Source organism: Sciurus carolinensis, chromosome 6 (assembly GCF_902686445.1).
Source record: "Sciurus carolinensis chromosome 6, mSciCar1.2, whole genome shotgun sequence".
Taxonomy (NCBI): Eukaryota; Metazoa; Chordata; class Mammalia; order Rodentia; family Sciuridae; genus Sciurus; species Sciurus carolinensis.
The window spans coordinates 96,360,773-96,378,097 of NC_062218.1; the positions used below are offsets into that span (position 1 = coordinate 96,360,773).

The window sequence follows — 17,325 nt, forward strand, 5'->3', positions numbered from 1 at the left end:
GTTTTCATTCCTCTGTCACCAGGGAAAGTGTTCCTTTATTTATGGGAAATGGTTTAAATACTCTGAAATTTCTTATTAATGGAGGCTTGATTTTTCTCATAATAACAATTTTGCTTGTTTTCTAGAAAGTTCATTTTTTTCTTTAAATTTAAGTAATAAGATGCCTAATAATCAATATTTTTCCCAGGAAAAATAAATGCTCTGATCTATATGATTAGGGTGATAATTTTTATATCATAATATATCATGATGAGAGTTATTCATATTTATTTGCTTTAAAAAATAGTTAGTGGGCCAGGCACACTGATGCACACCTGTAATCTGGTGACTAGGGAGGCTGAAGCAGGAGGACTGCATATTCAAGGTCAGCCTCAGCAACTTAATAAGACTGTCTCAAAATAAAAAGGGCTGAGGATGTAGCTCAGCTGTGAAGTGCTCCAGTTCAAAAAAAAAAAAAAAAAAAAGTTTACTGGCTGCAAATTTAATCTTATTTTGTTATACATGTGTTTAAGTCTAGCTTAGTCTTAATTCAGAAGCATCCTAACAGAATGATGTGAAGTTCAGATTTTCTGCTCCAGAGCTCTATAAGCTGTTTGGCCATTCAAGTTGGAAGCATTCATTTAAACTTTTTTATTCTATACTTAAACTATGTAGTCATAAGTCATTTATCATGAAGGAATTTAAATGGACAACAAATAATTCTGACTTGTCAACTAAAGAGGACTCTTAAGTTGGACCTCCAAGGCCAGAGAAAAAGTTAAAGGCAGTTAAATTTAAGCACTGCCAACCAGATTACAGGTTGCATACTTCCTTCCACAGAACTGCTCTTAGAGCTAAGTGTCATCGCTGGTACATTGCTGCTCATGATATAAACAAGAACATAGTAACTGGGGGAAAGAAAAGACTAGACCAACTGTTACTCACCTCTGAAGGTAAAACCAGGAATAGTTTTCACTTAAGCATCTTAAAAACAGACAAATCTAAAGTTATTAGGCAGATAAGACAGTATTACTATTTCTACAGAAAACTGGGCGTTACGGTTTACTAATGTACTATCACCAGTGACTGACTGCTCTGCAAAACTCCTGGTGGTATTCAGGGCTACAATATTAGGAAAATAACCAGGCTGACCTCCATTCAACCTCATTTCTCACTGTTTTTAAAAAATATAACTGATGTGTATTCATTTTCTTTTTTTTTTTTTTTTTTTGGTACTGGGGATCAAACTCAGGGCCTTGTGCTTGTGAGGCAAGCACTCTACCAGCTGAGCTATCTCCCCAGTCCCTCATTTTCTAAAGTATGTTTAACAGATCCAGCTTGTGGCAGGTGGTCTTACTGTACAGAAATTATAAACAGCATGTACAACCTTCTCTTGACCCCTTCCCCATAAGCACTATGCATGTCATAGTCAGTAATGCTTCTGTCTATATATACATGTAAATACACTAAAAACAGTTACATGAAGTAGAACCACGATGATTTCCTAAATGTTTAGAGAAAATGCATGCAGAGTGAGCCCAGTAAAGTACAGAGCCTGTGGGATATATAAATTTTATTTTTAGTTTACATTTCCTGCAGGATAGTAACATACAAGTCTTTTCCTACCTAGAGGCAAAATATATTTTTAAAAATTTAGATACTGCCACTACATTAAATTTAAATTAAAATGCTCCCTATGTAATGTATACAGACAATAAAAGTAAGCAAAAAAAATCTTATAACACATTCCATTTTTTTAATATATCAAAAATGTTTCCAAGGCAACATTATTAAAATGATTATACCACAGTCCCTAAAATAAAGTCAAGCTCTAAGAGGAAGGTACAGGAGGCGGGGCAGAAAAGTTCCATTCATTCCAGGGTTTAGGTACTCTTCTTTTCTTCACCCAGTAAATTCACCGTAGCTTTCTTGGCTGTTAAAATGGTAAGAAAATTTTATTAAAACTTTTTGTAATAAAGCTCTGTGCCTCAGGAGCTACTAGATAACCAAACTCAGATGACTCCTATGCACACTGAGGTTTGTGGTCAGGACTGGGGGTTTCCATGAAACAGACAAGGCCCTCTTCTGAGCACAAATCCTGAAGATGTAAGCAAAATACTTGAAGTCCATCTAGCCTTGCCTCTTTTTGTGTGACAGTGTCACCCACACTGTCCTCTGTCCTCCTTTCTGCATCTAAAGAAGCAGAGATTCCTTAGTAGTGTTCTTTGTATATTCAAATTCTCATTTGCATTTGGTTCTTGCCTGTAAGATTTCACTAGTCATCAATCTGATAAGAACGAAGTTGTGGGCTGGGGCTGGGGCTCAATGGTAGAGCACCTGCCTAGCACGTGTGAGGCCCTGGGTTCGACCCTCAGCACCACATAAAGATAAATGAACTAAAAGTATTGTGTCCACATACAACTAAAAAATACACATTAAAAAAAAAATAAGTTGTGTTATCTCATGATGACAAAAACTAGAACATCTTCATTCCAGTACTACAAATAATTATACTAACTGTGCCACTCCCCCCCCCCATAATGGGAAGTGGCCTATAGGAACCAGTGTGGTATGTGAGATGGAGGTGGGGGAGGCTTGTCTGAAGCCTCCAGTGAGATTCTAAACTGCAGCTGTTTTAGATGGAGCCCAGAGTTCCTCTTAACTGCCTGACTGCTGCTCTCCATTTACTCAAATTGCTAAACAAAGTTAAGAAACTACAGCCTCTTTCTCAGTAGCCCTGTGTAAAAAGTAGTAGTGAATTCAAAATCTGAAACACCTAAAAGGTATCAAACATATAATTAATAATTCTTATGCCCCTGATTTGCAATGTGTCATATCAAATTAAATTGAATTTTGGAGTACTGATATACTGTATGAGCCAAGAGGCAATAAAATCGGGTGAACTAGGCAGAAATGATATTACCACAGGTTGCCAACTAGCTATGGGCAAGGAAGAACAGAAAAGAAAGCTCTTAAAAAACTGATGCCAGACTCCATGAGGCACTCCTGTAATCCCAGCTACTCAGGAGGCTGAAGTGGGTGGATCACAAGTTTGAGGCCAGTCTTAGCAACTGAGCAAGACCTCTCAAAATTTAAAAAAATAGAAATAAAAAGGGCTGGGCTGGGGCTGGGGCTCACTGGTAGAGCACTTGCCTAGCATGTATAAGGCACTGGGTTCGATCCTTAGCACCACATAAAAATAAAGGCATTCTGTCCATTTACAACTGCCAAAAATAAAAAAATTAAAAAAATAGGGCTGAGGGGATAGTTCAGTGGTAGAGCACCCCAGGGATTTTTCAACCCCCAGTACTGAAAAAAAGTAAAAATTGGCAATCTGCAAGTAAGGGGACATCAAGGCTGCAAGTTAGAACATACTTAAAATCACAGAAAAATGTATTGAAGTAGGGTGTAGTTGTATGCTCAGAAATAGGAAACCAAAGAGAGAGGTCTGGGAGGGAGAAATGGGGTACACCATCTCTGGGGCATGAGCGCTGTCTGGGTGATATCCGACTCCCCAGTGGTCAGGCCACCTCATCTCCCAGTCTGCCAGAGAGCTCTGGAACGACTCCCTTAGACAACACCCACTGTCCACCTTTCTCCAGTTTCTCTGGAGGGGATGCTGGGATGGAACCCAGGGCCTTGAACGTGCTAGGCAAGAGCTCTACCACCGAACAATCCCCCAGCCCCGCTTCCTCCATTTCTAAAACTCTTGCTTTGGCACTTAAGACTCATCAATAAAATCTCTCTTCCCCTCCTTTTCTCCAAGTGCTTCCTCTACCTTCCTGTCTTAGACCTGTTTTTTTAAGTGGTGGCTGATTTTTCTTCCATGACCCTGGTACCACTGCGTCTGGAGACCTGGTAGCTTTTGTCTTTGTTCTTCATTGCCACTTTCAGAATCTTGTGCCTTCAGATTACATCGCCCACTAACTTTCTTTTCCCAGTTGTCTCTGACTCTTGGGCCACCCTGCCTCAGTTCTTGAAGATTTTAGCTCCTAACCTCATGGCACTCTCCCATTTTAGTGATTTTAATGTAATTCATGCAGAAATCCTTCTAATATCCTAATATCTTAAATTTCTCCCCTCCAGTAACTTTTATGTTCCATCCTACGGCACTCACACCCATGATCCTTGTCACTACCAATAACTGCAGGTCTTTCATGATCCTTTTAAGAATTTAAACTTATTTGTTTTTTATGTGGTGCTGAGGCTCGAACCCAGTGCCTTATACATGCTAGGCAAGCACTCTACCAGTGAGCCACAGCCCCAGCCCTCCCTCCATGATCTTATGCCAAGATCCCACTCTCCATCGCCTTTTTAAAAAAAGTTTTATACATATATGTATATATTTTTTAGTTGTTGATGGACCTTTATTTACTTATTTGTGGTGCTAAGAATCAAACCCAGTGCCTCACACATGCTCTACCACTGAGCTACAACCCCAGCCCACTCCATCACCTCTCACCTCTGCAGCTCACTCCCTCTACTGTCCTCACTCAGAGTCCCTCTCCCACCATTTCCCTCTTTACTCAGTTTAACTGTCAGCAACCAACTTAGCCACAGTCCCACTCTGACTCACAACTCTTGCTTAAAATCATGCCTCTTGGGCTGGATTGTAGCTCTGTGATAAGAGCACTTGCCTATGTGGAAGGCACTGGGTTTGATCCTTAGCACTGCATAAAAATAAATAAAAGTATTGTGTCCAGCTCTAAATTTTTTTCTAAAATCACACCTCTCCACCAACTCTGCAGATGAGCATGGCTATAGAAAAGCAAACATGAACTGCTCTCACTTTCAATTCATAAACACAAATCTCGGGTGAGCCTTTGACACTGCCTGGAACCACATGACAGTGTCCATTTACTCTACCACTGTCCTAGAGGGGCCATCAAACTGCAGCCACACTCCAAAGTACTGTCTTGGGCTGCTGTCACATTACAATGGCAGAGCTGAGTACTGCAACACAGACCTGATGGCCCATAAAACCTGAAATGTTTATTATCTAGCCCTTTACAGAAAGTCTGTTGACCCTATCCTACATAACCATTCACACCTCTCCTCTTTCCATCATCTTCCCCAACATCTCTCAGTTGGCCTTCTTTCTTCCTCTTTACTGCGGAAGTTGAAGTAATCAGAAAACCACTTCTCGAAGCTCTCAGTCACACATACCCACCCCTACTAGCACCTCTACCAAAACCTTGATTTCTGTTATTATACAATGTTCCAGCTCTCTGCCCAGTGCCTCCATTTGTACACTCAATCCTATTTCTGGTCCAGTCAAGGACAGCAATTGCTCTCTACTGCATCATTCCCATTAATTTTCAAACATGCTTAATTTCTCCTACCTTACCAAGTTCTAACATTCTCAGGACCCTCGTTCCTTATTCCAGTTACAGCCCCATGCTCCTCCTGGGTGCAGGAACTGTCTGAGGAATTGTCCACATTCTTCATGCCTTTTCCCCTTCTCTTTCAATCAGCATGCTGCAAAATCTGTTTTCTCAAGATCACTAGTGTCTTCCTCATTGCTAAGTACAATGGTTCCTCTCATCTTATTTAACTTGTCTACAGCACATGACAATGGATCACTTCCTCCTCTGAAACATTGTTTTTACTTTGCCCCAAGGACCCCACCTCATCTTCCCTTTCCCTGTGAGTCTATTTAGCTGATTGCTTCTCAGCTCCCTTCTACCCACAATCCTCACTTGTCTTCTGAACTCTCAACATCTACATCCAACTGGCTGACTGACTACTCCATATAGGTATCTAACAAACACAGCTCCAGAACAGAATCCTTACTTCCCCCACCTAAATCTGTACTAGCCAGTCTTTCCCAGCTCAGTGGCAATCCTCTCCTTCCACCTGAGCAGGCTGAAATGTTTGTCCTTCACTTCTGACTCCATGCCTGATCTTTAAGCAAATCCTGCTGGCTCTAGCTTAGAAGTGAGTTACTTCTTACCTGCTACTGCTCCTTGTACAAACCAAGGTGCTACCCTCATCTCTAAACAGGTCACTGCAGTGACCTTTTAACTAGTCTCCCACTTTCCTTCCTTGTCTCCCTCCAGTCCATTCTTAATGCAGTCGCCAGTCATCTTGTTAATGCACAGGCCAGATCACGTTGCTCCTCTGCTCAAAATTTTCCGACAGTACCTTATCTTACATGGAGTAAAAACCAAAGCCTTCCCACTGACCTATGAGCCATTATGTGATCTGTCTCCACGATGATCGTGCTGACCTTATCTCCTCCTGCTACCCTCGAGGTCACTTCCTTTCCTACAGCTCCTTCTGGAGCACTTGTTCCCATGGTTCCCTCCTTTACTATCTTCAAGTCTGACCCATGTGGCCCTCTTGGTAAAGGTTTCCGGACTTTCCTACTTAAAATTGTAACCATCCCTCCAGTCCCTGGCACTCCCTATCTTTCTAGCTGCTTAATTTTTTTCTACATTATCATATAACCTTTTAAATTGGGGGGCGGAGGTGAGTAACAGGGATTGAACTTGGGGGGCACTCGACCACTGAGCCACATTCCCAGCTCTATGTTGTATTTTATTTAGAGACAGGGTCTCCCTGAGTTACTTAGCACCTCGTCATTGTTGAACTCACCACTTTGAACCTGTGATCCTCTTGCCTCAGCCTCCTGAGCCGCTGGGATTATAGGCGTGCACCACTGTGCCTGGCTAACCTTTTAATTTCATTGTCTCTTTCAACCAGACTGTAAGATTCAAGGAGTATGGTCTCTGGTTCACTGGTTCATTGCTAGTGCTATGGACATGCTTGGCACTACTAAACATCTCAATAAATAAGCATTTGAATAAATCAATCAGGGGAGCTGAGAAAAGGCATTCTCTGGGACCTAGAACAAAAACGATTTGAACAGCACACTTAACAGGTCAACAAGAACTGAATTAAAGAGACTATATATAAATGAATCTAAAATCTCTGCCTATTGTAGGCTGACTGAATGCTGCATTGAATGTGTCAAGAGGAATCCTGGGAAAAGTAAAGGGAAGCCCAGGAATAGTGGTACATGTCTGTAATACCAGCAACTCAGGAGGTTGAGGCAGGAAGACTGCAAATTGGAGGCCACCCTCAACAGGGTGGGACAGGGAAAACCTGTCTCAAAACAGGCTGGGACCCCTTCATGCTCAAAACACTAGAAAAAATTGGGATAGTGGGAACATTCCTTAACATTGTAAAGGTGATCTATGCTAAGTCCATGGCTAATATCATTCTAAATGGTGAAAAACTGAAAGCATTCCCCCTAAAAACTGGAACAAGGCAGGGATGCCCTCCTTCACCACTTCTATTCAATATCGTCCTTGAAACTCTAGCCAGAGCAATTAGACAGACCAAAGAAATTAAAGGGATACGAGTAGGAAAAGAAGAACTCAAACTATCCCTATTTGCTGATGATATGATTAAATACTTAGAGGAATCAGGAAATTCCACCAGAAAACTTTTAGATCTCATAAGTGAATTCAGTAAAGTAGCAGGATATAAGATCAATGCACATAAATCTAATGCATTTTTATTCATAAGTGATGAATCTTCAGAAAGAGAAATTAGGAAAACTACCCCATTCACAAAAGCATCGAAAAAAATAAAATACTTGGGAATCAATCTCACAAAAGAGGTGAAAGACCTCTACAATGAGAACTACAGAACACTAAAGAAAGAAATTAAAGAAAACCTTAGAAGATGGAAAGATCTCCCATATTCTTGGATAGGAAGAATTAATATTGTCAAAATGGCCATACTACCAAAAGTGCTATACAGATTCAATGCAATTCCAATTAAAATCCCAATGATGTACCTTACAGAAATAGAGCAAGCAATTATGAAATTCATCTGGAAGAATAAACCCAGAATAGCTAAAGCAATCCTTAGCAGAAAGAGTGAAGCAGGGGGTATCGCAATACCAGATCTTCAACTCTACTACAAAGCAATAGTAACAAAAACAGCATGGTACTGGTACCAAAATAGAAAGGTAGATCAATGGTACAGAATAGAGGACACGGACACAAACCCAAATAAATACAATGTTCTCATACTAGACAAAGGGGCCAAAAATATGCAATGGAGAAAAGATAGCCTCTTCAACAAATGGTGCTGGGAGAATTGGAAATCCATATGCAACAGAATGAAACTAAACCCATATCTCTCACCATGCACGAAACTAAACTCAAAATGGATTAAGGACCTCGGAATCAGACCAGAGACCTTGCATCTTATAGAAGAAAAAGTAGGTCCAGAGCTTCAACATGTCAGCTTAGGACCAGACTTCCTCAACAGGACTCCAATAGCACAACAAATAAAAGCAAGAATTAATAACTGGGATAGATTCAAACTAAAAAGCTTTCTCTCAGCAAAGGAAACTATCAGCAATGCGAAGAAAGAGCCTACAGAGTGGGAGAAAATCTTTGCCAATCATACTTCAGATAGAGCACTAATCTCCAGAATCTATAAAGAACTCAAAAAACTCTACACCAAGAATGCAAATAATCCAATCGACAAATGGGCTAAGGAAATGAATAGACACTTCACAGAAGAAGATCTACAAGCAATCAACAAACACATGGAAAAATGTTCAACATCTCTAGTAATAAGAGAAATGCAAATCAAAACCACCCTAAGATTCCATCTCACCCCAATTAGAATGGCGATTATCAAGAATACAAGCAACAACAGGTGTTGGAGAGGATGTGGGGAGAAAGGTACACTCATACATTGCTGGTGGGGCTGCAAATTAGTGCAGCCACTTTGGAAAGCAGTGTGGAGACTCCTTAGAAAACTTGGAATGGAACCACCATTTGACCCAGCTATCCCACTCCTTGGCCTATACCCAAAGGACTTAAAATCAGCATATTACAGAGATACAGCCACATCAATGTTCATAGCTGCTCAGTTCACAATAGCCAGATTGTGGAACCAACCTAGATGTCCTTCAATTGATGAATGGATAAAGAAACTGTGGTATATATATACATACAATGGAATATTACTCCGCCATAAAGAATGAAAAAATTATGGCATTTGCAGGCAAATGGATGAAATTGGAGAATATCATGCTAAGTGAGACAAGCCAATCTCAAAAAACCAAAGGACGAATGATATTGGTAATAAGTGGATGATGACACATAATGGGGGGTGGGAGGGGTAAGTGTTAGGGTTAGAGTTAGGGTTAGGGAGGGGGGCAAGAATGGAGGAAGGACTGTATAGAGGGAAAAGAGGGGTGGGAGGGGTGGGGGGAAGGGAAAAAATAACAGAATGAATCAAACATTACCCTATGTAAATTTATGATTACACAAATGGTATGTCTTTATGCCATGTACAAACAGAGAAATGTATCCCATTTGTTTACAATTAAAAAAAAAAAAAAAACAGGCTGGGGATGTGGCTCAATGGTTAAGCATCCCTGGGTTCAACCCCTGGTCCAAAAATAAAATAGGCAAACTCTTCATAAGGAAATCCATTTAGTGGTCTTTGCATTTGGCTAAGGAAAGCTGGGAGGACAAGGCCATTAAGCCCATTATTTGACCCAGTGTATCACATCTCCTCCCTGTGTGGAACCAAGTTGTCCCTGACTCTTACCTTCTTTAGTGATGGCATCTGCAGTCTCTTTGGCTTTGTCCTTCAGGTCCTTCACCACACTGTCTACCTGAGACTGGTGCTTCAGGAAGAATGGACGAATGATGCGCTTGTAGAGCAGTTCAGCCCCATTAGAAGGACTCGGGGCCATGCACCACAAAAGGAAGCCACACTGCGCAGAATGAGAAGCAGCACGGTAAGAGGAGGGTGGGCATTCTGAGAACACACTCCCCCCACCACCCCCGAGGTGTGTGCTGCCTGACATTTTTGCCAGTGGTATTCCCAGTATTTTCTGCAAGCTAATGGTAGGCTCTTTTTAGATGGAAAAACATGACGAGTAATGAGCTAGTAAGGAAAGCTGAGACTGAAAAAGAAGGGTAAAACACACCAGATTTGGGAGCTTTTTAGTTTATAGCTATAAGATAATTTATTATGTAACTCTTTTTTTTTTAATATTTTTTAGTTGTAGATGGACACATACCTTTATTTTATTTACTTATTTCTATGTGGTGCTGAGAATCGAACCCAGTGCCTCACACGTGCAAGGCAAACGCTCTACCACTGAGCTACAACCCCAGTCCTATTATGTAACTCTTAAAAATCAATGTAAGAAAATGTAGCATTTATCTGCATGTGTCAAGCCCTGTATAGATAAACTTAATATCCATGAAGTTTGTTCTCCCTAGGCTTGTCTTGCTAAGTTTGTTACATTAATCTATTCTACCCACAGAATGCATACTCTGGATAATCTTAGTTTTAGCTGTCAATGGACCTTTATTTTATTTATTTTTATGGGATGCTGAGAATTGAGCCCAGTGCCTCACACATGCTAGGCAAGCGCGCTACCACTGAGTCACACCTAGCCCAAAACCTCTGTTTTTGGTAGAACTTTAGGCTTCAAGGATCTCTGTAGTCAGTTGTTCATCATTATTCCTGTTTCTTTAGGCTCTACTGAGATAAAAGTAGACAAGAATTTACCCTAAGAACTTAAAAAAAAATGTTTACCATTTATTTAAGTAAATACCAGCTGGGCACTTCAAGACATTCAAGCTATTTATCATCCCTCTATAAGAGTGAGCAAAAAAAAGGAAATATTCAGAAATATTCAGATTTGCTAATTTTCCTAGAAAGTTTAACAAACAACATACTGGTTATTTTAGTTAAAAGATTCTGGCCATATTATATTCCACATAGTCCAGGTGACTCATCATAAAACAGAAATCACTTCCAGGGGTTCCAAAATCTGTATTTTTATCAGTTTTCTTAAAGTAAAAACCTCTCAACTTCATACGCTTTAAATCAGAATCTATGGGCTTAATCATCATTATTCCAAACCAGTGAATGCATTCAAACAATCAAGAAGTTGCAATGCCTTTCTAAAATAGTGTTTTAAATTTGCTCTAGAAATGAAGAACTGGCAGCTCACAATGAGAACAGAGAGCTTGAGCTCAGATGTACAAACAGCTCACTCCATTAGCAACAGGTTGGCTCTGAAAAATTTCTATTACATCTTTAAGTTGTATCACACTCAAAATATGAAACAAAACCTGGGCACAATGGGGGCACCTGGACTGCCAGCTATTTGGAGGCTGAAGTGGTGGAGGATAGCTCAGGAGTTAGAGACCAGCCTAGGTAACGTAGTGAGACTTGGTCTAAAAAAAAAAAATATATATATATATATATATATATCTTCAGGTTTTCAACAGATTAATCTCTGGATTTTCTCAACTGTAAGACTCTGGAAAACTAATACTCATTAATTAATATTTGTTATAGATACACAAGAGCTTTTAGAAGATAGAGGTTGACACTTGTCAGTCTGTGAACATCCTAACTAGCTATTGGTTCATCAGTCAGCTTGCATGTATCCTTCTCAGTTATTGGTCCCCTGTTAGCCCGGCAGAATTCAACTGCTTCACAATAGGTACCCCGCCATCTCTTCTCATGCTTCTCTCTCTCCTACTTACTTTCTCTATCCTCTTCACTTTTCCACTCTCTCTAGCATGTGCCCTTTTTCATTCCCTTTTTTTTCCTCTCATTTTCTCTCTTACCCTGCAGGGAGACACTTTGTTTGCTTAATAAACTCCCTTATATGAAAAAAAAAAAAAAGAGGTTGAATTTTAAAAACATATATATACAAAATAACTATACACTTCTTGTAATAAACAAAAACAATCAGAAACAATGAAAATAAAGGTAAGAGAAAACATGTATCCAAGAGTGGGGTGCTGTAATGCCAGCTACTCAAGAGGCTGGGGCAGGAAGACTGCAAGTATGAAGCCAGCCTGGGTACCCTTGTCTCAAAATAAAAAGGGCTGGGGACGTAGCTGAGTGGCAGAGCACTTGCCTAGCATGTGAAAGGCTCTGAGTTTGATCCCTAGTGCTACACACACACACACACACACACACACACACACACACACGCAAAATCAAATAATGCCCAAAATTGTTCGATACTAATATTAATAAACATGAACTTAGGGCAAAATAAGTAAATAGAATAAGGAAAACAATTCAAGAAGATTAGAATTCCTGAATTTATAAATTTATCTGAAATATGTTATAATTTTATATATACTTATAATTTTATAATTATCTTTATAATTCATATTTTATGATTATGTATCTTTCAAATTATTCTTAAAACAAATTAAAGTTAGAATTATATATAAATAGACTAAGTCAGCATAGATATTAATACCTCCATCAGAAATTGAGATGTCAAAAAGAAGAACAAATCAATACCCAAAGCAGCAGAAGACAGGAAATGATTAAAATCAGAGCTGAAATCAATAAAACTGAAACAAAAGAAACAACTGAAAAAATTGACAAAACAAAAAGTTGGTTCTTTGAAATAGAACAACTTGAAGACACTGACAAATTTCCAGAGGCATATGATCTACCCAAACTGATTCAGGAGGACATACACAATTTAAACCAATCAATTTCAAGCAATGAGGTAGAAGATGCCATCAAAAGCCTACCAACCAAGAAAAGCCAAGGACCACATGGATTCTCAGTCGAGTTCTACAAGACCTTCAAACAAGAATGAACACCAAGACTCCTCAAATTATTCCATGGAACAGAAAAGGCTGGGACCCTTCCAAATTCATTCTATGAGGCTAGTATCATCCTGATACCAAAACCAGACAAAGACACATCAAGGAAAGAAAACTTCAGACCAATATTCCTCATGAACATAGATGCAAAAATTCTCAATAAAACTCTGGCAAACTGTATATAAAAACATTAAAAAGATAGTTCACCACAACCAAGTGGGGTTCATCTCTGGGATGCAAGGTTGGTTCAACATATGGAAATCAATAAACATAGTACATCACATTAACAGACTTAAAGGCAAGATCATATGATTTTCTCAATAGATGCATTGAGAAAATACAGCACCTCTTCATGTTCAAAACACTAGAGAAACTAGGGATAGTAGGAACATACCTCAACATTGTAAAAGCTAAGCCCAAAGTTAACATCATTCTAAATAGAGAAAAATTGAAAGCATTCCCTCTAAGAACTGGAACAAGACAGAGATGCCCTCTTTCACCACTTCTATTCAACACAGTCTTTGAAACTCTTGCCAGACAGATGAAAGAAATTGAAGGGATACCAATAGGAAAGGAACTCAAATGATCACTATTGGCTGGCAACATGATTCTATATTTAGAAAATCCAAAAAATTCCACCAAAAACTTCTAGAACTCATAAATGAATTCAGCAAAGTAGCAGGTTATGAAATCAATACCCATAAATCAAATGCATCTCTATACATAAGTGATGAATCCACTGCAAAAGAAATTAGGAAAACTACCCCATTCACAGTAGACTCAACAACAACAACAATAAAAAAAAAAAAAAAACTTGGGAATCAATCTAACAAAAGAGGTGAAAGACCTCTACAATGGAAACTACAGGACACTAAAGAGAAGTTGAAGACGTTAGAAAATGGAAAGATCTCCCATGCTCTTGGATGGGCAGAATTAATACTGTCAAAATGGCCATACTACAAAAGTGTTACACAGATTCAATGCAATACCTATTAAAATCCCAATGACATTCTTCATAGAAACTGAAAAACCAATCATGAAATTCATTTGGAAAAATGAGACCCAGAATAGCCAAGACAATCCTTAGCAAGAAGAGTGAAGCAGGAGGCATCACACTACCAGACCTTAAACTACACTACAGAGCCATAGTAACAAAAACAGCACGGTATTGGCACCAAAACAGACATGTAGACCAATGGTATAAAGTAGAAGACACAGAGACAAACCCACAAAAATACAGTTATCTCATACTAGACAAAGATGCCAAGAATATACCTTGGAGCAAAGATAGCCTGTTCAAAAAATCCATATGTAATGAAATGAAATTAAACCTCTATCTCTCCCCCTACACAAAAATCAACTCAGAGTGGATCAAAGGCTTAGGCACTAAAACAGAGACCCTACACCTAACAGAAGAAAAAGTAGGCCCAAATCTTCATCATATTCATTTAGGACCTGATTTCCTTAACAAGACTCCTAAAGCACACGATATAAAATTAAGAATCAATAAATGGGGTGTTTTCAAACTAAAAAGCTTCTCCTCAGCAAAGGAAAGAATAATGTGAAGAGAGAGCTTGCAGAATGGGAGAGAATATTTACCACGCGCATCTCAGATAGAGCACTAATTTCCAGGATATATAAAGAACTCAAAAAATTTAACACAAAAACACCCAAATAATCCAATCAATAAATGGGCTAAGGAACTGAATGGACACTTTGCAGAAGAAATATAATCGATCAATAAACATATGAAAAAATGTTCATCATCTCTAGCAATTAGAGAAATGCAAATCAAAACTATTCTAAGATTTCATCTCACTCCAGTCAGAATGGCAATTATCTAGAATACAAGCAATAATAAGTGTTGTTGAGGATGTGGGGGAAAGGTACACTCACATATTGTTGGTGGGACTGCAGACTGGTACAACCACTATGGAAAGCAGAATGGAGATTTCTTAGAAAACATGGAATGGAACCACCATTTGACTCAGTTATCTCAGTCCTCAATTTAGAACCTAAGGACTTAAAATCAGCATATTACAGTGACATAGCCACATCAATGTTTATAGCAGCTCAAGTCACAATAGCTGAACTATGGAATCAACCTAGATGCCCTTCAATAGATGAATGGATAAAGAAAATGTGGAACATATACACAATGGAATATTACTCAGCCTTAAATAAGAATGAAACTATGGCATTTGCAGATAAATGGATGGAACTAGGGAATATCATGCTAAGTAAATTAAGCCAATCGTAAAAAAACCAAAGGCCAAATGTTTTCTCTGATAAGCAGATGCTGATCTGTAGTGGGGGATGGGTAGGGAAGAATGAAGAAACTTTGGATTTGCAGAGGGGAGTGAGGGGTACGGCATGGCTGTGGGGATGGAAAGGACGGTAAAATGAGATGGACATTATTACATGTATAAAAACATTTTTAAAAAATTTCCCTATTAAAAAAAGAAAAGAAATTGAGATGTCAGCCAGGTGTGGTTGCACACACCTCTAATCCAGCAACTCAGGAGGCTGAGGCAGGAGGACTACAAATTTCAGGTCAGCCTTGGCAACTTAGTGAGAACTTGTCACAAAAAATAAAGATTGAGGATGAAGCTCAGTGGTAAAGTGCCCTTGGGTTTAATATTCAGTAACACCAACAACAAAACAATTGGTATATCAAACAGACTAGAAATTGGTAAGAATACAGAAGAACACAAAATTTAAATCTTATCTAAAGATACATCCAGATCCCTTCAACTAACAGATTTTTGTTTAAGAGGTGGGGTCTTGCTATGTTACCCAGGCAGGTCAAGCAAACCTGGCTCAAGCAATCTTCCTGCCTCGGTTTCCCAAGGAGCTAGGTCTACAGGCACACACAGATAGCACTGTGTCAAGGTACTGTGTCAATAGGGATTCTACAAGTTGTGTAGTATCCAGTGGATAAGAGGATAGGCTCAGAGAAAGTGAGTTCTAATCCTGGTTGTACCACTTACGTGCCTGACAAACCTTGTGCAAGTTACTTAATTGCTCAAGTCTGCTTTTTCCTGTATAAAGCAAGTATTGAAATTTTAAAAATCTACCTATTATAAGAGAAGGCTATACTCTAAAATGGTCCACACATAGGAGTGGAAAAGAAATTCAACACAGGAATACAGAAAATATGAAGAAAATAAGGTAATATGATACCTCCTGAAGTTCATAATTCACTAACAACTGACTACATAGATACTGAAGTGAATGAAATACCAAATAAAGAATTCAAAAATAATGATTATGTAAATGATCAATGAATTCCAAGAGAACACAGAAAAACAATGGAATGAATTAAATCAGTGAGTATAGGATATGAAGGAGAAATTCAATAAGGAGATAGAGATATTGAAAAAGAACCAAACAAATCTTGGAAATGAAAGACACAATAAATCAAAAAGTTCAAATAAAAGTCTGATAGAGAGTAGACCATTCAGAAGGAATCTCAGAACTAGAAGAAAAAGTGGCTGGCCTTAAAAATTCAGTATTAAAGAAAAAGAAGCAACCACAATCAGAATATGCAAGAACTCCAAGACAACATTAAGAGACCAAATTTAAGAATCATTGGAATTGAAGAAGGTTGTGAGATAAATACAGGTTAATGGCATGCATAAACTCTTCAGGGAAATAATAAGAGAAAAATTTCTAAGCCTTGAGAATAAGGTGGAAATCCAGATACAAGAGGCATTCAGAACCCCAAATAGACAAGATCAAAAAGAATCTCTCTGTGACACAATATAATGAAAATATCTAACATACAGAACAAGGACAGTATTTAAAAAGTCTCAAGAGAAAAACACTGGGTCACATTTAGAGGCAAGACAATCAGAATTACTTTTGATTTCTCAGCACAAACTAAGGAGGGCTTAGAATGATTTGTTCCAAACCCTGAAGGAAAATAACTATTAACCAAGATTGTTATGTTAAGCAAAGCTATCCCTCAGAATCAAGGAAATAAAAACCTTCCGAGATAGGCAGAAACTGAAAGACCACATGACTATTAAGCTAGCCTACAGAAAATACTTAAGGTAATACTACATACAGAAGAAATAAAAAACAAATGCCAGAGCTTAAATCTCATTTACAGATTAGCTAATCAAATGAGAAAAAGGACCAAATTAAACATTAGAAATAAGTCAAAATGGCAGATATTAATAAACCTCTATAAAAATGCTGAATGTAAGTAGTCTTAACTCTTCAATTAAAAGGCATAGGCTGGCAGAATGGATTGAAAAAGATTCAACTACTTTATTTGCAAGAGACTCACAAAGAGCCATAGACCAAAAGCAAATTTTTCCAAAATGATAGTCTATGTAAATGGAGTCCCCAAAACAAGCAGGATTAGTTACTCTCATATCCAACAAAGAAAATTTCAAGCCAAAATTAATAAGAGACAAAGAAGGTCACATCCTACTGATAAAAGGAAGAGTTCAACAAGAAGACACAATGATAGTATTTATGCCCCAAACATTGTTACACCTAGTTAATAAAACAGACACTACTCAAAGACTCAGACAGATCCCGGTACAATAATCCTGGGTAATTGTGACACATCTTTCTCACCAACAGATAGGTTATCTAGATGTAGTAATGTCTCTTCAGACCTAAAAAATAATACAAATCAAAAGGACTAAACAAACACCTATAGAGTATTTCATCCAACAACAGCCAGGTTTAC

The 17,325-nt window shown here is 38.6% G+C and overlaps 1 protein-coding gene across 1 annotated transcript in view; it reads right to left on the reverse strand.

Moving 5' to 3' along the window:
• Positions 1–1,186: 1,186 nt before the first annotated feature.
• Positions 1,187–17,325, reverse strand: part of Reep5 (receptor accessory protein 5) — a 51,299-nt gene continuing 35,160 nt past the window's right edge. The window contains exons 4-5 of the mRNA XM_047556730.1: positions 9,565–9,733; positions 1,187–1,912 (exon numbers count right to left, since the gene is read on the reverse strand). Coding sequence (XP_047412686.1) covers positions 1,863–1,912; positions 9,565–9,733 — 219 coding nt within the window. The 3' untranslated portion in view covers positions 1,187–1,862. The remainder of the gene's footprint in view (positions 1,913–9,564; positions 9,734–17,325) is intronic.